Here is a 22864-nt window from a genome sequence, read left to right on the forward strand (position 1 = left end):
ATTCTGAGCAGTCTGTGGCTGCTGGTCCCTCACTCGGTCACTCTGTGTTGGTCTGTGTGTATATACTGTATGTGTGTGTGTGAGGGGGGTTGGAATTAAGCTTAAGGTGAGGGGTTTAGGGGTGAGGGTTAGATACAAAATGTAATGTATCTACATTGCTGGTCCACAATAGTAAATAGTAAAATGTGTCTGTGTGTCACTAACCTGTGTTGATAATTCGGCACAATTCGTAGAGTAAAAGTTTGTGATCTTCTCCGCTGTCCAGACGCTGTTCCAAATAACTGTTGAGTTCATAGACGACCCCCTGCATGTTACTGTCCTGGTACTGACAAACACAAGACATATCCCACTATTAAAACATGTTACTGTCCTGGTACTGACAAACACAAGACATATCAAACTATTAAACCACATGTTACTGTCCTGGTACTGACAAACACAAGACATATCAAACTATTAAACCACATGTTACTGTCCTGGTACTGACAAACACAAAACATATCAAATTATTAAACCACATGTTACTGTCCTGGTACTGACAAACACAAGACATATCACACTATTAAACCACATGTTACTGTCTTGGTACTGACAAACACAAGACAAATCACACTATTAAAACATGTTACTGTCCTGGTACTGACAAACACAAGACATATCAAATTAATAAACCAGATGTTACTGTCTTGGTACTGACAAACACAAGACATATCATATTAATAAACCACATGTTACTGTCCTGGTACTGACAAACACAACACAACTCATTCTATTAAACCATATATTAACTAAATTCAGTCGTTTCAGGGGGCTGGCTTTAGGACCATAAGACTGAGTGAGTGGATGGTCAGTTTGCTGGTGTTAGTGAGCATGGAGAGTGCAGGCCAACCTTTCTCTAAAACAGTGGTCCTCAAACCTCTCCTGGGAAACCTCCAGACGTCCCACAATTGGGCTGTAGCCCGGAACTAACTCACCTGAATCCATAGGTCAGGGGGGGTAAATAATCAGTAGACACGCTGTTTCTGGTGTCCTACCTTTGGAATAGATCTAGTACATGCTATGGATCCATGGGAGAGGTTTGAGGAACACCTCAGAACAGAGCAGATGGCAGCGATAGGCAGGCAGCTAGGTAGGCCAGCGCTGTTTGACTTGACATAGAACAAAACTACAGGGTCCTTCTGACGCTGAGCTAGGTTGTATCAGCTGTGAAGCAGAGGTTACCAGACATTCTCCACATGGACCCACTTTTACCATGTGAGAACAGGTGAGCTGCCTCTTACTGTGGTAGGCACCTGGCTTGCTGAGCTTTCTGTTTGAGGTCAAGGGAAACACCACTTCTCAAATTCCAGAAGGTTCCTTCTGGAACCTACCGGCGGCAGCCAGCATGACCACCCCCATCCCTGTACACCCACCTCCCATCAGGCCCTCCTCAAGGGAGGTATAAGTAGGCTCCCAAGGAGCTGCCTGGGGGGGGGGGGGCCGATGGAGTAGGAGATTCTAGAAGAGAAGCAGAAGAAACCAGAGATGCGTCGGGTGAAGTCAGGAGAGCTGGAGTGGATAAAGAGGAGGCTCCAGAGGGAAGGGCAAACGCAACCCCTGCTGCCCTCACCGATGCCCGGCCCGAGCAACACAGGAGCCAAGGATGGAGAAAAACTGGGGCTAGGACGGGAGGTGAGGAGAAGCCGCAGAACCTACGAAATGCCCGTAAGAAGCCCTCCTTGACCGTAAAACCTTCTGCCTGTTGTCTGGGTCTCTCCACATTACAGGATGCTTTGTGACATGGCTCACTGTCCTGCTGGAAGTGTCTGTTTGAAAACGGACAGACCGTTCTAATGATGCTCAGTTGGAAGTGTCTGTTTGAGAACGGACATACCGTTCTAATGATGCTCATTTGGTACTAAGGTTCCTAATGAGTGCCAGGAAAACTTTCCCCAAAGCAGTGCACCTCCATCAGCCTGGACCGATGACATCAGGCAGGGTGGATCCATGGGTTCTTGTGGTTTACGCCAAGTTCTGGCCCTGCCATTTGCATGTCGCAGCGGAAATCGAGATGTGTCAGAGCATCCAGGACCACAGTGTCACCGGACCCCCGTCTCAGTCCCAAGGTCTTACGCTCAATATTATGGTGCCAAGGAGAGCAGGGGCAGTTCTCCTTCTCCACTGTAAATCCTGTAAGTCTAAGGAATGCACTCTCTAAATGTTCTTTGTCTCCGGCTCTGTTAAAACCCAGGAGGACATGAGGTCTTGGCCCACACCTCCGGAGTACCAGGCTTGAAAGACTCGTTGCTGTCCCTGTCCAATGTCCTCCTGGTTGTGTTGCAGATCAAGACGATACCTGACGATTCCAACTGTCACTCTGCTGACACCCCCTAACACCACACCCCTTTATAAATAAATCTGATTGATTGATTGATCCAATGTCTTTCCAATCTTCAATTGTCTAGTTGTTGTGATCACTTGCCTACTGAAGTCTCATCTTCCTTCCTGTTCTTAGCTGACAGGAGGGGAACCTAGCATGGTCTTCATCCACTTCAAGGTTCAACATAGGGTGAGTTCAGAAGTGTCTTTCCAATATACCCGTTTTGTAGAGACTGGATATTTGAGTATTTGCTGTCTTTCTGTCACCCTGAATAAGTCTGGCCATGCTTCTCTGACCTCTCTCATTAACGAGGTGTTTTCACCCCCAGAACTACCATTCAGTGGATGTTTTTTTTAGTTTGTTTGAGTTTCTCTGTAAAGCCTAGAGTTTTAAAAAATCTAAAAAATCTCAGCTGTTCCAGAGATGCTGGATCGGCTATTTGCGTTAACAAGCACGTGTACCTAAAGATGTGGCCACTGAATGTGCTGTCCACATCTCAGATGAGTTTGAGGAACTTTATGTTTCGGTGTGATGATAGTTGGGCAGGAAGGGTCTGTAAAACAGCGGTTTTCCCATTGACATGCGTCCTGCAGCTCAGTCGTGTTTGAGGATTTCATCCCATATGCTGTGAGGGCCTGGTGTTCACGCATTTGTGTTGTTTTAACAAAATACATCTGTAGGTTTGGTAGCCTCTCTTCTGCACAGCGAGACCAGAGTGAGTCTAGCTCCATGGTTTGCAGGGAGCTAGCTAGACAGATGCATAGAGAGAGGGAGTGAGGGACAGAGAGAGACAAGAGAGACAGAGAGAGAGAGAGTGAGATAGGTCAGAACCTGAAGATATAGGTCAGAAGTAGACAATACAGAAGGACAGAGAGAGAGCAACCCCTCCTGTCTTCTGTCCTGTGCAGATGAAAGTACGATGCACTGAAGGGTTGCACTGACCGCCTCTCTTCCTCTCTCTCTAAATTAAATTAAATAGGGGCTTCGTGGCATGTAAAAACATTGCTTACATTGCCAAAGCAAGTGAAATAAATCCACTTCCAGTCCTCTTTATTTTGCCCTCAATTCAACACCTCTCTGTTCCCTCTGCCATCCCTCCCTCCCTCCCTCTCATGTCCCTCTCTTCGCTCCACGTTCAGGTCTGTCTCAGAGGCTTAACCCTAAATCTAATCTGTACCATATCAGATGTTAAATGTAATTTATAACGCATCATAATTTTTTGTAAATTTGTAAGATATTAGTAGCATTGGTAAAAATATTAGAGTTTGTAAAACATGTTACATGTTATAACATGTTTATGTTTAATAGCACATTGTAATGTACCCTAAAGCAAAGTTACATCATATGAGATTGGGTAACATCATATGACATCATATGAGATTGGGTAACATCATATGACATCATATGAGATTGGGTAACATAGCTCCATGCACACTAAGTTACATATTCCCCTTAGACCAGGTTTTCCTGGTACCTGAGGCCTTTACAGCCCCCCTGGGACCTGAGGTCTTTACAGCCCCCCTGGGACCTGAGGCCTTTACAGCCCCCCTGGGACCTGAGGCCTTTACAGCCCCCATGGGACCTGAGGCCTTTACAGCCCCCCTGGGACCTGAGGCCTTTACAGCCCCCCTGGTACCTGAGGCCTTTACAGCCCCCCTGGGACCTGAGGCCTTTACAGCCCCCCTGGGACCTGAGGTCTTTACAGCCCCCCTGGGACCTGAGGCCTTTACCGCCCCCCTGGGACCTGAGGCCTTTACAGCCCCCCTGGTACCTGAGGCCTTTACAGCCCCCCTGGGACCTGAGGCCTTTACAGCCCCCCTGGGACCTGAGGTCTTTACAGCCCCCCTGGGACCTGAGGCCTTTACAGCCCCCCTGGGACCTGAGGCCTTTACAGCCCCCATGGGACCTGAGGCCTTTACAGCCCCCCTGGGACCTGAGGCCTTAACAGCCTCTCTGGTACCTGAGGCCTTTACAGCCCCCCTGGGACCTGAGGCCTTAACAGCCTCTCTGGTACCTGAGGCCTTTACAGCCCCCCTGGGACCTGAGGACTTTACAGCCCCCCTGGGACCTGAGGCCTTTACAGCCCCCATGGGACCTGAGGCCTTTACAGCCCCCCTGGGACCTGAGGCCTTTACAGCCCCCATGGGACCTGAGGCCTTTACAGCCCCCCTGGGACCTGAGGCCTTTACAGCCCCCATGGGACCTGAGGCCTTTACAGCCCCCCTGGGACCTGAGGCCTTAACAGCCTCTCTGGTACCTGAGGCCTTTACAGCCCCCCTGGGACCTGACGCCTTTGCAGCCCCCCTAGGACCTGACGTCTTTACAGCCCCCCTGGGACCTGACGCCTTTACAGCCCCCCTGGTACCTGAGCCCTGTAGGTTTGTCTGTCCATGATACTGTAGTTTGGGTATTTCTGAGACAGTTGTGTTGAAGAGACTGTGGATACAGTCCTGTCAGACTTGATTTGCCCTAAAGAAGAAAATATCAACACATACAAAACAATGGTACTATTTATGATCCACATAATTTCCTGTGTTTGTTGGATTAATGTCTGCCCTGCTAAAAATACATCCTCCACCTACTCATAGGAAAAATTTGGTTCAACTTCGCAAAGGATTAGCTGCTAGATTCAGCCGCTGGCCAGTTTTGTATATAATACATTGTTGGGGGGGGTGGCGGCAAAATAATTATAATAATTTGTACACTGCCTGTAAACCACAACTGATATTCCATTATTGAAGTATTTTTAGAGGCCCACAACACCTGACCTACAATATAAGCCTGCATACTGCCAGCCAATCAAAACCCCTGACCAACAAAAAAGCTATATACGCTGCTTCTTCTACTCGTGATTGTGAAGTTTCAGCATAGTTAAAAACCATGACTAAAAAAACATCAAAGAGATGCTGTTTTGATGTGTGAGTCCATGTTGTTATTTATTCAACACTGGTAACACTTTTTATTCAACACTTTTAGAAGCCATAAACCCTTCTTCACTCTGGTCCGCAGCCACTCTGCACTACAGCACTGTGAACCGGGGCCATTTCCGACTGTGCCAAGATTCACCTTTCTATGCCTCACCGTCTCACAGGAATCTGCATTTCAGTTTTCCAAGGTGAAAACAGGTTTCTCTAAGTTCACCTGCAGGTACCATCACATGACTATAAATTAAATGACCACCAAATAACGGGATACGTTGGAGCGAGAACTTAAGGATACCACCTAACCAGTTGGATACGATACAAAACAAAGAAACAGCCAGACAAAAGCACACACACACACACACGCACGCACACACACACACCAATAGAATACAACTCTTACCCTGCTGCCTTCTTTAGGGGTCGATGTGTTGTCTGAAAGAAGAAGACAAAACAAGCTGTCACACTACAGTACTACACATACTCAATGGAGTCTGTTGAGAAAACCACTGGCCAATACAATACCTAATAATATACAATAAAATACAAATATAATGCTGACAACACAGCGACTGCTTAGTGTGTACCATGACAACAGTCCCCTCACTGAAGGGAATAAAACACTATAAAGGACAACGCCGAACATGTGGGGATTTTGAATAACGACGTCAATGAAACCCGAGATCTGAATGTTCTACGCAACCCTTGATATTTTATGACGTTCCCTAAAATTAACTTAACTGTCTATTGAATAAATGGGATTCAACCCCATCCCAGCGGGTCCCACACACACCAGCTTTAAATGGCCCTTTCTGATTGAGCCAACATGCCAGGAGGCTGGTAAATATTGATCTCTTTGAAAGAGGAAAGATTCCCTTTAAAATCTGAAATGCTTAAAGTATATGATGGAACTGAATCTGGGTTCAAAAGAACTTTTCCACCTCATCAAAATTCAGTACTATAAAAACTTCTAAGATATTGCAAATATGAAAACTTGAAGTACATTCAATTCATTAGGATATAAAAAAAATAATACAATAACACATTAAAGACATAAAAACATGAAGGCATAAATAATATGAAATACATTAAAGACGTAAAAATCATGAAGACATAAATAATATGAAATACATTAAAGACATTAAAAACATGAAGGCATAAATAATATGAAATACATTAAAGACATTAAAAACATGAAGGCATAAATAATTTGAAATACATTAAAGACATAAAAATCATGAAGACATAAATAATATGAAATACATTAAAGACATAAAAATCATGAAGGGATTGAAAACATAAAATACATAAAAAACATAAAAACCAAAAAACATCAAGACATTACAAAACATTAAACACATTAAGAAATTAATGAAAACATTTAATACATATAAATATGCATGTGGAGAATATAGAAAGCAAGCTGTACTGTACTGTGTGTGTGTGTGTGTGTGTGTGTGTGTGTGTGTGAGAGAGAGAGAGGAGGGGGAGTAATATTTGTTGTTTTAAACATTCCTTCAGTGTGCTGGCTTTCCAACCCTTGCCCAGGGAGCTATTTCAGACTGAGTACTTACAATGACCTCAATACAGAGGCTAAATGCAATAGGCCTGAGTGTGTGTGTGTGTGTGTGTCGGTGTGTGTGTGTACAAAGAAGGAAAAAGTATGACAATGTATGCACTCACTAATGTACGTGTCTCGGGACCCCAGGGTCTGCTAAATGACTCAAATGTAAAAGTGAGTGGGAACCCCTTAGGCCTGTTGAGTGACGTCAAACAGGGCCACATCCTTCCCGTGGCACAAACCCAACATGGACCTGGGCCGAGTTACAAGGGTAAACAGACACACAAACACAAACCACTCAGACACAGACACGCAGCCTTGCTCATCTTTAAGGCAATAAAGCTGTGGATCATTCGTAACACACTGGTTTATTACACGGGGTTACAGAACCGTTAAGATTCAGCCTCAAAAGCACACAGAACCTACAAGCCACTGCCAGTCATTAGGGTGCATCATAGTTCTGTTAATGCCAATCAATTGTTTGCTTCATAAACGCCCTGCTATATAGCGTTTAAGAGATATCACGTTATTCTACTGAGTGGATACCTCTCTGGGATCAGACCAGTCTATCTCACTGGGATCACACAAGACTACTTCTCTGTGATCACACAAGACTACTTCTCTGTGATCACACAAGACTACTTCTCTGTGATCATACCAGTCAACCTCTCTGTGATCACATCAGCCTACCTCTCTGTGATCGCATCAGCCTACCTCTCTGTGATTGCATCAGCCTACCTCTCTGTGATCACATCAGCCTACCTCTCTGTGATCACATCAGCCTACTTCTCTGTGATCGCATCAGCGTACCTCTGCGGGATCACACTGGTCTACGGATCTGTGATCACATACACACACTGGTTCCCATACAACATTTAGGGTCAAGTAGCCATTTGATTGGTTGTAAAGGCCCTCTGTGAGTTTTGTGTGATGTGAGTCTGTGTCTGGTGTGATGTGTGTGTATGTGTTTTCTGTGATGCGTATGTATTTTGTGTAATGTGCGTGTATGTGTTTTGTGTGATGTGCGTGTATGTGTTTTGTGTGATGTGCGTTTATGTGTTTTGTGTGATGTGTGTGTATGTGTTTTGTGTGATGTGTGTATATGTGTTTTGTGTGATGTGTGTATATGTGTTTTGTGTGATGTGTGTGTATGTGTTTTATATGATGTGCATGTGTCAAGGGTGGTCGTGGTAAGCCTGACTGGTAAATGGACTTGAAAAAACACATGCCCTCAGACCAGCTCAGTGGGTAATTTGGTTCTTCTTCACAGGCAACTCATTGTCTTTGTGGGTAAACAGAGCTGACACAACAAGATCAGCAGTCTACACAGCCAGCCAGTCTAAAAGTCTACCAAACAAGACGTCAGTCTAGAAGTCTACCAGACTACCATTCTAGAAGTCTACCAGACTACCAGTCTAGAATTCTACCAGAGTAGAAATCTCCCAGTCTAGAAGTCTACCAGTCTAAAAGTCTACCAGAATAGAAGTCTACCAGTCTAGAAGTTTACCAGCCTAGAAGTCTACCAGCCTAGAAGTCTACCAGCCTAGAAGTCTACCAGCCTAGAAGTCTACCAGTCTAGAAGTCTACCAGTCTAGAAGTCTACAAGACTTGAAGTCTACTAGTCTAAATGTCTACAAGTCTAAAGGTCTACAAGTCTAAAGGTCTACCAGTCTGTCTAGAAGTCTTCTAAAGTACTAGTCTACCAGTCTAGAGGTCTAGCAGTCTACAAGTCTAACAAAGTACTAGTCTACCAGTTTAGAAGCCTACCAGATGCCATGTCCCAACAGAGGGATGCTATGTGGCCAGCAGGTGGAGACAAAGCCCTGACCTGCAGAACTCATTTGGTCCCCAGGCCAACACACCTGGGGTTGATCACTCTCCTCAAACCAGTGGATCATTGCATAATCTGTGAGGCTATAGATAAGTCTCTTCAGTACTCTCCCAGGAAAAGAGATGGGAGAGAGACTGGAGAGACTAGAGGTGCCATGAAATACAGTGAATGACCAGTGCTGTTATAAAATAAGTGTAAAATATTTTTGTTCAATCTTTTTATTTGAGCATTTCCTGGATCCTTGTCTTAGTTAAGGCCTGCACCATAACATGCACATGCATCTCATGGTGATTGGTTACACAGACTATAGAAGTCTTGCAGTCCAGAAGTCAACCAGACTAGAAGTCTACCGGTCTAGGAGTCAACCAATTTAAAATTAGTTTACATGCCTGTTAGTGACAGAAAATCCATCCTTCTTTCAGGGAGCTGCTGTTTATTTGTGCTGGGGACAATAAAAGGCCACACCGAAGAGTTCCCTTGCCCTAATGAGTGCATGACTGTCCACTAAAGCTTTTGCCAGAAAATGTAATATTAATTTCCCCAAAAATTGTCCGAGCCAATCAGACGAATCATCAAACCGAGACCTCAACGGGTGTCTCCTACAGCAGTGGGATTGTCCGAGCCAATCTGACGAATCATCAAACCGAGACCTCAACGGGTGTCTCCTACAGCTGTGGGATTGTCCGAGCCAATCTGACGAATCATCAAACCGAGACCTCAACGGGTGTCTCCTACAGCTGTGGGATTGTCCGAGCCAATCTGACGAATCATCAAACCGAGACCTCAACGGGTGTCTCCTACAGCTGTGGGATTGTCCGAGCCAATCTGACGAATCATCAAACCGAGACCTCAACGGGTGTCTCCTACAGCTGTGGGATTGTCCGAGCCAATCTGACGAATCATCAAACCGAGACCTCAACGGGTGTCTCCTACAGCTGTGGGATTGTCCGAGCCACTCTAACGACTCATCAAACTGGATTTGCACAACCAAATATTTTTTACTGAAGAAATTTCAGCAGAAACTGTCAGAAACTGTCTCAGGGATTGTAGTTCAGCTTTGTAACAGATGTCAGGGGGTGAATGCTGAACTTTGATGGCCACTGGGATGCTGGAGGAGAGGGCTCTCCAGGTATAAATCCCAGTTTCAACAGTTCCAGGCAGTAATTCAGAATAATCTGTTACATTTCTTCATGCTGCCTTAGCATTTTGGTTCAGTACATATCTCCCCACACAGAATCATGATATTTAATGAAGACAGTCAGTACAGTGGATTATTGACCCCAACCCAGAATTTCTCAGACGATTCAGTCAGTCCTGTAGACTACTGTATTACTGACCCAAACCCAGAGACTCTCAGAGGATTCAGTCCGTCCTGTAGACTACTGTATTACTGACACAAACCAAGAGACTCTCAGATGATTCAGTCAGTCCTGTAGACTACTGAATTACTGACCCAAACCCAGAGACTCTTAGAGGATTCACAGTCAGCCCATTAACACTGCTTTCAGGTCACATAAGAACATAACATCTGGATGGAGCATTTCTCCACCTGGACGGAGCAGTACTCCCCCTGGATGGAGCAGTACTCCACCTGGACGGAGCACTACTCCACCTGGACGGAGCAGTACTCCACATGGAGAGAGCAGTTCTCCACATGGAAAGAGCAGTTCTCCACATGGAAAGAGCAGTTCTCCACATGGAGAGAGCAGTACTCCAACTGGATGGAGCAGTACTCGACCATGCGACAACAATGCTATTTATGATCGGAATTAGGGCTAAGCGTAGACATTAAGGGTTAGGGTTAGGTTTTGGTGCTTAAGGATAGGGCTTAGATAAGGGTTAAGGTTAGGGTTAGAGAAAATAGAATATCTAATGGAAATACATTTTGGTCCCAAAAAAGTTCTCACATTTACTAAAACAAGCATGTGTGTGTGTGTATACTGGCCAGGATTGTGGCAGTGATGACGTCAAAAACAAGGGAAAAGGAGAACTCTCAATGGAGAACAGCTGGAGCAGAACCTGAACTGAAATGGTTTCACAGTTGGACAGAGAGGATGTGGTCCTGGATTTCCAAAACCTTTGGTTTCTAAATGGTATTGAGACATTTGTATTTAAAATACTTTTATTTTAACATATTTGGTTTTGTATCCATTGTTGTCCATTATTATCCATTATTGTAAATCTGTTCAGCAGTCCAATGAGGATATTTTGTCAGGGAAACGTTTTAAAGACAAAAAAATCATAGAACACATTTTAAAAAAACAATCTGTCACTGTTTACATGGAAAATTCGTCTAGACTAAAAAATTAATAAATTGTCACACTCTGTAAAAATAATAATAAAACTGTATAAAACTGTGTTTCTTTTACTGTAGCATTCTGATTCTTGTGAATACGCCAATGTAAGCCAACAGGTTTCTAGAAGTGTCATAAAAAAGTCAGAAATATATTCCTTAAATTCAGTCTCTGGAACACAAGAACAACTGATCATAATAGCAGTAAAGGCCAATTTCACTATGAATTATGTTTCAAGGACATACTGTGGGTTGCTAAAACTCTAAATTAAATGGTTACGGGTATGTTAATCTTAAAAAAAATCCATATGTTAGCTTAGTACAAATCAATGACAAAGATGAGAAAGGAATTTAGTACCCTAGACAGCGGTGAACTTCACACACATCGATAGAGAATACAGGGACAGAACCTGGCCAACCAGGCTAGTACCGAACAGAACCGGTTCCCAAACGTGTGTCATTTGATATTTGAGAAAACAAAATGTCTCTTGCTGCCAGGCAATTTTGGAGCATTTTGCCAGTAGCCCAAGGCTAGCAGACTCCTTTAATGTAATTGTCATGTAAATTTCAGTCATTTATCAGACACTCTTTGGACAAACTTAAGGTTTATGCATTAATCTATTCTGTTTCAGTCGTACCTGTGCTGAGTTCCAGTACTAGTTGCCAATATAATTACAACAGTAAAAATATAATTTGTCCTAAACATACTGTACTGTAGTTTTCAGCAAATCAGCATTCAGGGTTCCAGCCACCCAATTTATAATCATCTATCAGTTCCATTTACTGCCGTCTCATCTCTGATTATCAACTGTTGAGGCAAAAGAAGAAACAAAAAATATTAGGAAAAATATAGGAATTATTGCATATTGCCCTCTGTCTCTCTCTCTCTATATATGTCTTTTTTTCCTGTTATTGCTTTCTCGTTTTCTGTCTCGGTTTCTGTCACTCCTCTATTATTTCTCAGACTATTTGTCTTTCTCTCTCAAACACACAACGAAACACGCCCGAAACAGACAGTTTTTGGCTGGGATCTTCAAGGCCACAGAGCAACAGACAGACTGTCTGGATTGGTAGTCACACTAAGGGTGCGTGTGTGTGTGTGTTTGTGTGTGTGTGTGTGTGTGTTTGTGTGTGTGTGTGTGTGTGTGTTTGTGTGTGTGTTTGTGTGTGTGTGTTTTATCCATGTCCATGTGTAAATGTGGGGACCTAAAGTCTCCCCACAAGGTTTTTTGGCAGGTCACTAAAAAAACTGAAGGGTTAGTTTTAGGGTTAGGAAAAAACATACAATTGGGCATAGTATTGGAATTGTGGTTACATTCAGTTTTAGACCTACTGTAAAGTCAGGTTATTAAAGGTTAAGATTTGAGGTTAGGGCTAGGGAATAGTGAACATGGATGTATGGCTTAAGGTTAGGTCTCAGGACCCCCATACAGAAGAAAGGCAAGGTTGCCTAAAGATGGAGCATATTTGTGAATGACAAGTATTTAAATCGTGTGTGTGGAATCCAGGTCTAACAAACCAGATGTCCCTGCAAAGATAGTAGAACCTGACAAATAATCCCCCACTTGGAAAAATACTTTTTCCGACCTGGAGGTTAGATGTAGTTTATAACTTACGATTGGGCATTGTGTTACAATTGGTGTTTCGTTTAAGTTTAAGCATTAGGGGTTAGGTTTAGGGTAGCTGTTAGACATAGGTTAAGTTCAGGCATAAAGGTAAGGTTATTGAGGTTACAGTTAGGGTCAGGTTGGGGTTACGTTACTGTTTAGGGATGGGGAACATGGATATCTGGTTTTCTGGTCCTCACAAGGATAGAAATAAATGTGTGTGTGTCTCACTGTAGGGTCTCTGCAGGTTTAGTTTGGTTTGGGATTTATTAATGAGCCCATGGCAGTGTGTTGTGTTAGGTAAACAGGGCCAAAGGGCTCCATGGAAGGAAAGAAAAAGACACAAAGAGAGAGATAAAGAGGAAAGAAAGACAGAGAGGAGACAGACAGAGAGGAGAGAAGAAGGAGGAGAGACAGACAGAGAGGAGAGAGGAGACACACAGAGAGGAGAGACACAGAGAGAAGAGAAAAGCAGATAGGAGAGAGAAACGACGAGAGAGAAAGACAGAGGAGAGAAAGACAGACAAGAGAGAGAAAGTCAGAGAGGAGAGAGGAATGAGGAGAGACAAAGACAGACAGGAGAGAGGAATGAGGAGAGACAAAGACAGAGGAGAGAGGAAGGAGGAGACACACAGAGAGGAGAGACACAGAGAGAAGAGAAAAGCAGATAGGAGAGAGAAACGACGAGAGAGAAAGACAGAGGAGAGAAAGACAGACAGGAGAGAGAAAGACAGACAGGAGAGAGAAAGACAGACAGGAGAGAAAGACAGACAGGAGAGAGAAAGTCAGAGAGGAGAGAAAGACAGACAGGAGAGAGAAAGTCAGAGAGGAGAGAGGAATGAGAAGAGACAAAGACAGAGTAAAGGGAGTAATGGGGGAGGGGGGCCTCTGACGTCAGAGATGTGCCTGGGGGTTAAAGTTAATCACACACACACACACGTGACTGTGCAAGTGTGTGTGTGTGTGTGTGTGTGTACGTGTGTATGTGTGTGTGTGTGAAAGAGAGAGAGAGAAATAAAGACTGATAGTGACAGAGGGATGAAATGTCTGTCTTTCATCGTACCGGTACTAAATGTGATGACGGAAGAATTGGATACAGTTGCATATCTTAGTAATTGTTTTGACCATATATGGTCCAGTACCAACATTACTGCAACGTTAATTTATACTGGCTGGCAATTATTATACATCAATATCTGATATAATATATATTTTTATATTGTAACTGAAATATGGTAAGCACTGTGTCTGTGGCAATGAAATCTTAGCACTGAATTGGAATACATGTGGAATCACCAGACTTGCAATACACACAATACACACTATACACACAATACACACAATACACACAATTACACACTATATCAAACTAGAACACACAGTTCAGGAAGTATCATGTTACGTAACACTGCACTGAAAAGTCCCTGGAAAATCACAAATCTCTCTTCCTCCTTCAATCTCTCTCCCCTCTATCCCTCATCATCATCAAATATGTAACGTTACCAGGTGGGTTAACCAGTGATGTGGTGGTAAAGAAGAAAAGGTGGGTTAACCAGTGATGTGGTGGTAAAGAAGAAAAGGTGGGTTAACCAGTGATGTGGTGGTAAAGAAGAAAAGGTGGGTTAACCAGTGATGTGGTGGTAAAGAAGAAAAGGTGGGTAAACTATGAAATTCTCTGGATAATTTTGATACTACAAATCATTCATCAATATAATTGAAAAGGTATTACATTTTTAAACGGCTTCAGTTATTGCATTTGACGCAGGTCTACTAAGAAGGAAGGCCTAGTGTCCGTAATTAATCAGGTTATTAATCTGGAAAAAAACAAACATCTGGACTGAACTCCACCAAAACATATGTTTATATTAAAATATTTGTATTTACATTAATAATTATCTGACTTGAGCTATTTTGAAGCACTAAAGAGCACCCGTGTGGAAACAATATAATGATGAAACAATGTATTAATGTACAACACATAACTGCTACACATGAAACACGTGACAACTAATGTTTCCAGTTTATCACATTTGCTTGCGGACCTCTTTGGCTGAACACCTGCTAGAAAACCAAATATAACCACTAATTTTGACTAACTGAAGTCGGTATGTTGGCCACATTCTTGTCTGCACGTGTGTGTGTGTGTGTTTTAAACAAAGATCTCAATGGCAATGACAAAAGCAACCATTAGTTCCTCATTTCGACAACAAGGCCCAGAGTGCCTCTTTGTCCACATCCGGAGGTGTTTGACATGTGCGTGACCTCGTGTTAGAGGCTCCCCTGTGTTTTTAACAACCGAGACAAACTCTTCTGGGATCCATTTTTGCAATAGAGGGCCATTCAGGCTGACAAACATTAGAGCAGAAACATTCCTCATCAGGAGATCGCCCCTGTGGAGGGCTGATGGTAGCATCCGTTCACATCCTCGCTCAGAGGTATTGGGTTCATGATCTTGGTCAGTGGGGCCAATCGATCTGGTTTGACTCCGGTGTCCTGTTTATAATGCTAAACCCCTCGACAACACTTCTTGTGTCAAGTGTAAACTGATGTGGGAGTTGTTTGATGCAATTCTCACCATAAAGGTCATATAAGGTCTCAGGCCAGTTTGCAGGTCCTAAAACAAGCAAGTGCACATACAGTATATTCAGGGATTATCAGGTGATAAACTTGATGCAGTTGTAAATAAGCTTTTCTCCATGTTCTTGATGAGGGATTCAAGGAAGTGGGTTGAATCAATCTGCTTCACTCTCACAATAGCTTTTAAAGAGATGCCATGACATTTTTTTATTCTCTGAAGCATCCAGGGCTTCAGCCTTCTTGTGGCCGCTCAGCCAGTTTGGGCACTTGTGGTGGAAGGTTTCTGCTGGGTAGCTACCCGGGAACACTTACACCATCACAAGCAAAAGCTATGAAGGTTTCCTTTAAAAGTTTTTCATTCTGTCCATATTTGTGTGGGCAGGACAGTAACCTAGTTGTTATTTGCTCAGCAGATTGGCTTTCAAGTTCAACCAGGTGAAGAAAAATCATCAATAAGAACACTACATTTCTCATTTTGGGTAATTATGTGTTCCACTATTTTCTTTCTCATCTTTTGCTTTGTGACCAATGATACTTGCTGCTGTGTATCTGGAGTGCAGAGCAGTTCCCATGTCAAGGCCATATTGCTTGTGGAGAACCACCAACTCCTGGTAGCCTGAGTACGGTCTATTGTTTTTTGCAATGGAGTATGCAGTGTCAGTCTTCTCCCTATACCCTTCTACTTGTTTACTAATTAAGCCTTCAATTGGACACCTCGTTCTGGTGATTGTATCTGCTTTCAGCTGGCTTTGTAATTTGCTGGGTTTATCTATCTTACTTTGTAAACATTTCAACTGGTACTGGAGGTCACCATTACTGGTGGTCAACTGGTACTGGTGGTCACCATTACAACTGTAGGTTACCTTGGTGAAACTCTTTTGACAACCACATCCCCATTTTCTTTAGTGCACCAGGGGATGTAATCTTGTGGCATGTTGCACAACCAATCAGGTCCCCATTTACTACAAGCCAGGGATTCTCTTTTTTAAAGTGCTAGTGCTGTTTTACTGTCCACATACTTGGGTAGCCTTTCTGTCTGCTTTCATCCGGTTGTTCTCCTCCTGCACTGCAGCCTGTCTCACCACCATTTTGTTCTGTCTACCTCACTACTCGCTCTAAAGCAGTTTGGAGGTATACGTGTTTTATATTTTAATATACTTTTCTTATTTATCAACTTCAAAATATCCAGGACATTATTATCAGCATTTATTAAATACATACACTCACCTAAAGGATTATTAGGAACACCTGTTCAATTTCTCATTAATGCAATTATCTAATCAACCAATCACATGGCAGTTGCGTCAATGCATTTAGGGGTGGTCCTGGTCAAGACAATCTCCTGAACTCCAAACTGAATGTCAGAATGGGAAAGAAAGGTGATTTAAGCAATTTTGAGCGTGGCATGGTTGTTGGTGGCAGACGGCCGGTCTGAGTATTTCACAATCTGCTCAGTTACTGGGATTTTCACGCACAACCATTTCTAGGGTTTACAAAGAAGGGTGTGAAAAGGGAAAAACATCCAGTATGCGGCAGTCCTGTGGGCGAAAATGCCTTGTTGATGCTAGAGGTCAGAGGAGAATGGGCCAACTGATTCAAGCTGATAGAAGAGCACCTTTGACTGAAATAACCACTCATTACAACCGAGGTATGCAGCAAAGCATTTGTGAAGCAACAACACGCACAACCTTGAGGCGGATGGGCTACAACAGCAGATGACCCCACCGGGTACCACTCATCTCCACTACAAATAGGAAAAAGAGGCTACAATTTGCACAAGCTCACCAAAATTGGACAGACTGGAAGAATGTTGCCTGGTCTGATGAGTCTCGATTTCTGTTGAGACATTCAGATGGTAGAGTCAGAATTTGGCATGAACAGAATGAGAACATGGATCCATCATGCCTTGTTACCACTGTGCAGGCTGGTGGTGGTGGTGTAATGGTGTGGGAGATGTTTTCTTGGCACACTTTAGGCCCATTAGTGCCAATTTGGCATTGTTTAAATGCCACAGCCTACCTGAGCATTGTTTCTGACCATGTTCATCCCTTTATGACCACCATGTACCCATCCTCTGATGGCTACTTCCAGCAGGATAATGCACCATGTCACAAAGCTCCAATCATTTCAAATTGGTTTCTTGAACATGACAATGAGTTCACTGTACTGAAATGGCCCCCACAGTCACCAGATCTCAACCCAATAGAGCATCTTTGGGATGTGGTGGAACGGGAGCTTCGTGCCCTGGATGTGCATCCCACAAATCTCCATCAACTGCAAGATGCTATCCTATCAATATGGGCCAACATTTCTACAGAAAGCTTTCAGCAACTTGTTGAATCAATGCCACGTAAATTAAGGCAGTTCTGAAGGCGAAAGGGGGTCAAACACTGTATTAGTATGGTGTTCCTAATAATCCTTTAGGTGAGTGTATAACAGCATTAGTTCAATATTTTGGGATAAGCACTATTCTTTGTCTTTCTCACCACCATGGACTGCTACTTCGTTGTCTATGTTCCCACCATGGACTGCTACTTCGTTGTCTATGTTACCACCATGGACTGCTACTTCGTTGTCTATGTTACCAACAAGGACTGTTACTTCGTTGTCTATGTTACCACCATGGACTGCTACTTTGTTGTCTGTGTTACCAACAAGGACTGCTACTTCGTTGTCTATGTTACCACCATGGACTGCTACTTCGTTGTCTATGTTACCACCATGGACTGCTACTTCGTTGTCTATGTTACCACCATGGACTGCTACTTTGTTGTCTATCTCACTACACTCTATGAAGGTTTGAAAGAAGGATATAGGTCTTTTACTACATTTTTCCACTTCAATGGATTAGATGAAAATATTTAGGATTAGAAATAAATATCAAGAGACAAGGCTGAAAATCAATATTGGATGGCCGTGACCATCTGACATGCTCTCAGTTCACAGTTCAAAAGCCAACATCCCTGATGGTATGGGGGTGCATTAATGCACATGGCATGGGTTAGTTACACATCTGTGAAGGCACCATTAATGCTGAACAATATATACAGGTTTTGGAGCAACATATACTGCCATCCAGACAATGCCTTTTTCAGGTAAGGCCTTGCTTTATTTTAGCAAGACAATGCCAAACCACATTCTGCACGTATTACAACAGCATGGCTCCGTAGTAAAAGAGTCTGGGGGCTAAACTGCCTGCAGACCAGACCTGTAACAGATTGAAAAAAACTGCTTAAACACTCTTTATGTCACTTTCCTCTCCAGCCATGGAATATAGTCATCGTAGAACATTGCATGACTCTGTGTGTGTGTGTGTGTGTGTGTGTGTGTACGCATGTGTGTGAGAGAATGTGTACTGTGAATCATTCTTATATTACAGAGAACATCCGTAACACTATGTTCCCTTTCAGTTCCACGTGACAATGACATGAAATAACAATGACATGAAATAACAATGACATGACCTAACAATGACATGAAATAACAATGACATGACAATACTTCTCACATGACCGATTTTCCTCTAAGTAACATTTCAAGTGACTAGGCCCCAGTGTATCGTCCAATCATGATACATAGCCAGATTGTTTCCATGTTTTAAAAGATTTTAAATTAAAAGAAAACTCCACCAAAAATGAAAACCAATCTGCAACGATGGTGTAAAATGGTAAACAGTTTGTTTAAAAACATTCAAATAATGGTTCAAAATCCAGGATGGTCACATGACCAAGCTAAGACAAAGCCTTCTGAATTCTTATGACAGAGATGGTAGTTAGCATATCTCATGTACTTCTGCAGATGTTTTTTTTTGGCTTCAGAGTAATCCAGAAAAACAGCTGATGTCTGCACAGAGAGAAAAAAATATTAGATGTAGAGAGGCAGGGGGAGAGAGAGAGAGAGACTGAAAGAGAGAACATTAAGAAGTGAGAGATACAGAGATAAAGGAAGAAAAAGGGAGATGTAGAGGGAGGAGGGGAGACAAAGACCTCACCACTACAGGAAAGGAACTGGAGTAGAAGAAATATTGCCTTTATGACGAATATCACAAACCCCCAGTAAGACAAACGCTTAGTGTTCACTTTATTACAACCATCTAGTATCAGATGGGACCCCCTTTATTACAACCATCTAGTATCAGATGGGACCCCTTTATTAAGTACACCATCTAGTATCAGGTGGGACCCCCTTTATTAAGTACACCATCTAGTATCAGGTAGGACCCCCTTTATTAAGTACACCATCTAGTATCAGGTGGGACCCCCTTTATTAAGTACACCATCTAGTATCAGATGGGACCCCTTTATTACACCATCTAGTATCAGGTGGGACCCCTTTATTAGGTACACCATCGAGTATCAGGTGGGACCCCCTTTATTAGGTACACCATCTAGTATCAGGTGGGACCCCCTTTATTAGGTACACCATCTAGTATCAGGTGGGACCCCCTTTATTAAGTACACCTTCTAGTATCAGGTGGGACCCCCTTTATTAAGTACACCATCTAGTATCAGATAAGACCCCCTTTATTAAGTACACCATCTAGTATCAGGTGGGACCCCCTTTATTAGGTACACCATCTAGTATCAGGTGGGACCCCCTTTATTAGGTACACCATCTAGTATCAGGTGGGACCCTCTTTATTAGGTACACCATCTAGTATCAAGTGGGACCCCCTTTATTAGGTACACCATCTAGTATCAGGTAGGACCCCCTTTATTAGGTACACCATCTAGTATCAGGTGGGACCCCTTTATTAGGTACACCATCTAGTATCAGGTAGGACCCCTTTATTAGGTACACCATCTAGTATCAGGTGGGACCCCCTTTATTAGGTACACCATCTAGTATCAGGTGGGACCCCCTTTATTAGGTACACCATCTAGTATCCGGTGGGACCCCCTTTATTAGGTACACCATCTAGTATCAGATGGGACCCCCTTTATTAGGTACACCATCTAGAATCAGGTGGGACCCCCTTTATTAGGTACACCATCTAGTATCAGGTGGGATCCACTTTGGCCTCTCTGCGACATGGATCCGACAAACCATTGGAAACTTTGCTTAAGGATTTCTCTGGCTCGAAGGCGTCTCGCCCTCTCTGCAGATTCATTGGCCACACATTCATGCTGCAAACCTGTTCCAACTTATCTCAAAGGTGATCTATTGTTCTGAGATCTGGGGACTGTGCAGGCCACTGGAGTGAACTCAAGACACTGTCAGGTTTGAGGAAGCAGCTTGAGACAATGCGTGGTTTGTGGTGAATCCATTTGAAAACGGGCTGACTGTGGCCATACAAAGATGCACGCGGTCTGCATCGATGCATATCTAGGTTTGGTCAGCTCAAAGTCAACCACGACTTCTAATGTTCGGCTGAACAACAACTAAACCTTGTGACCTTAATACACTGAGTTGCAACCGCATGAGTGCTGTCTGGCTGTTATAAAATACAACGATAACGAGGCAGGTGTCCCTAATAAAGTGGCCACGGGGTGTAGGACAGAATTTGACACAAACAAACACGACCATGTACTGTAGGTGGCTAATACTGGTATTACATGTATGTGTGTATGTGTGTGTGTGTCTGACCAACCTTTAAAAGTCACATTTCCATACACCATGAAAGCACGGACCAACCTAGTATGTCTCACTAGCTAAACGGTGATTAGTACTCAAGCAGGCTTCGGTCCAAAATCAGCAATTAAATGTCAGAACTAATCCAAAGGGAGGAGGCCAAGTCCTCAGAACATCCAAGAAATGCGTCCAAACCTGGAATCTGATGTCCGTAATATAAACACATGAATTCTCCGCCTCAGATGGCATTCTATTCACTTCACATCGCACTGCTCTTGGTCCAGGGCAGGTCACTCCGTCTGACGTATGTTCAGCATTGCCCAAACGTCAACGAGGCCGTACGTGTTGATGTCTGACACTGACACAAAGTCAGGTCATGTCAGTCATTGGTATTTGACCCTGACTCAAATACCCCACTGTAAAGGCCCTTCTCCAAACACAAGCAGACACACAGGCGGTTCCACGCATCAAGTTGGAAAAAGCCACGTGGCATTAAGAACTCACTTAGCATTAACAACTAAGTGAGTTGTCAGTGCTATCAAAATACAGTAGTCATCATTGTCATTGATCCATATTGCACTCCAGATGGCACCCTAGTCCCTACATACTGTTGGACGCATTGTTTGGCCTTACTCTGAGGATACACCGAGTTCAAAAGGTAAACTCGCAATTACATCTCAACGTAGCAGAGATTAAAAATAAAAAGTACAGCTCGGCCTGAAACTCTTTCTACTGCAGTTATATACGTGTGGCCCGGAATCAGTGATTGGATACTTCCCCACCAATCAGAGTTTAAAAGCCAGTGACAGCTGTTCTAAATGCTGCTTCATCCAGATGTTCTGACTCCGCCCCAACCCATTAGGTTGGTTATTTTTAATGTCAGTCCCTCAGGTGTTTGGATTCAGACTGTATGAGGAGAACAGACTCAAGTCAATGGGCGTGACTGAGTGTTTGGACAGAGGAAGGAGTTTGGGAAGCCTAGTCTACCCAGCACAAACACACACACGTATACACACACACACAAGTATACACACACACACACACACACACACACAAGTATACACACAAACACACACACGTATACACACACACACACACACAAGTATACACACACACACACAAGTATACACACACACACAAACGTATACACACACACACACACACACAAACACACACACACTACACTACATCTACTATCTATCCTGCCCTCATGGAAAACTGTTCCTAAATGCGACAAATGTCCCCTCCTGCAGCTCTCCTACACACACACACACACACACACACACAGACACCCAGGACTAGCCTTATTCACACACACACACACACACACACCCTGGACTAGAATTATTCACACACACACACACACCCTGGACTAGCCTTATACACACACACACACACACACACCCTGGACTAGCCTTATTCACACACACACCCTGGACTAGCCTTATTCACACACAGACACCCTGGACTAGCCTTATTCACACACACACACACACCCTGGACTAGCCTTATTCACACACACACACACACACACCCTGGACTAGCCTTATTCACACACAAACTGTGGACTAACCCTATCCACACACAAACGCATGTACACACACACCCTGCCCCCCCGGCCCAGTCCCAGGAGGTTGTCTCTGACGTCAGTAGAGAAGCTGGGCGCAGTGCCAGCCAGGCCTGTGGGCCATTGATGGATGTGTTCGGTCTGTGGAGCCGGCTGTGCTCTGAGTGTGCACACGTTTTTGTGTGTGTGTGTGTGTGTGTGCAGACTCAACTTGGCTCGTTCCAATCACGTCTAATGACCCATAGAGACCCTCTCTCCTCTCCTCCTCTCCCTCTCCTCCTCTCCCTCTTCTCTTCTCCTTCTCTCTGAGGCACTCACTCCCTACCTTCCCTCTCTCCCTCCTTTCTCCTCTTTCGCTCCCCTCTCACCCTCCCTTACTCCATCTCTTTCCCCACTCCGCTCTCTCTCCTTTCCTAACTCCCTCTCACTCTGTGTATCATTCAGCTAGGGCGCTAGAAATGAGGAAGAGGTTTACACACTCCAGTTAACGGAAGGTTTATTTATTGATTTTCTGCACAACATGTATCTAATATTAACACACTAGGATTGTCGTGTGTTGCTGTGTCAGCTAGCTACC

The 22864-nt window shown here is 43.7% G+C and overlaps 1 protein-coding gene across 6 annotated transcripts in view; it reads right to left on the reverse strand.

Moving 5' to 3' along the window:
• Positions 1–22864, reverse strand: part of pde10a (phosphodiesterase 10A) — a 97573-nt gene that overhangs the window by 25085 nt on the left and 49624 nt on the right. For all 6 annotated transcript variants that reach the window (XM_034292187.1, XM_034292186.1, XM_034292188.1 and 3 more), the window contains 2 exons: positions 5684–5715; positions 205–325 (listed from right to left, as the gene is read on the reverse strand). In XM_034292187.1, the coding sequence (XP_034148078.1) occupies positions 205–325; positions 5684–5715 (153 nt within the window). The remainder of the gene's footprint in view (positions 1–204; positions 326–5683; positions 5716–22864) is intronic.

This window comes from Esox lucius, chromosome 5, assembly GCF_011004845.1.
Source record: "Esox lucius isolate fEsoLuc1 chromosome 5, fEsoLuc1.pri, whole genome shotgun sequence".
NCBI classification, from domain to species: domain Eukaryota; kingdom Metazoa; phylum Chordata; class Actinopteri; order Esociformes; family Esocidae; genus Esox; species Esox lucius.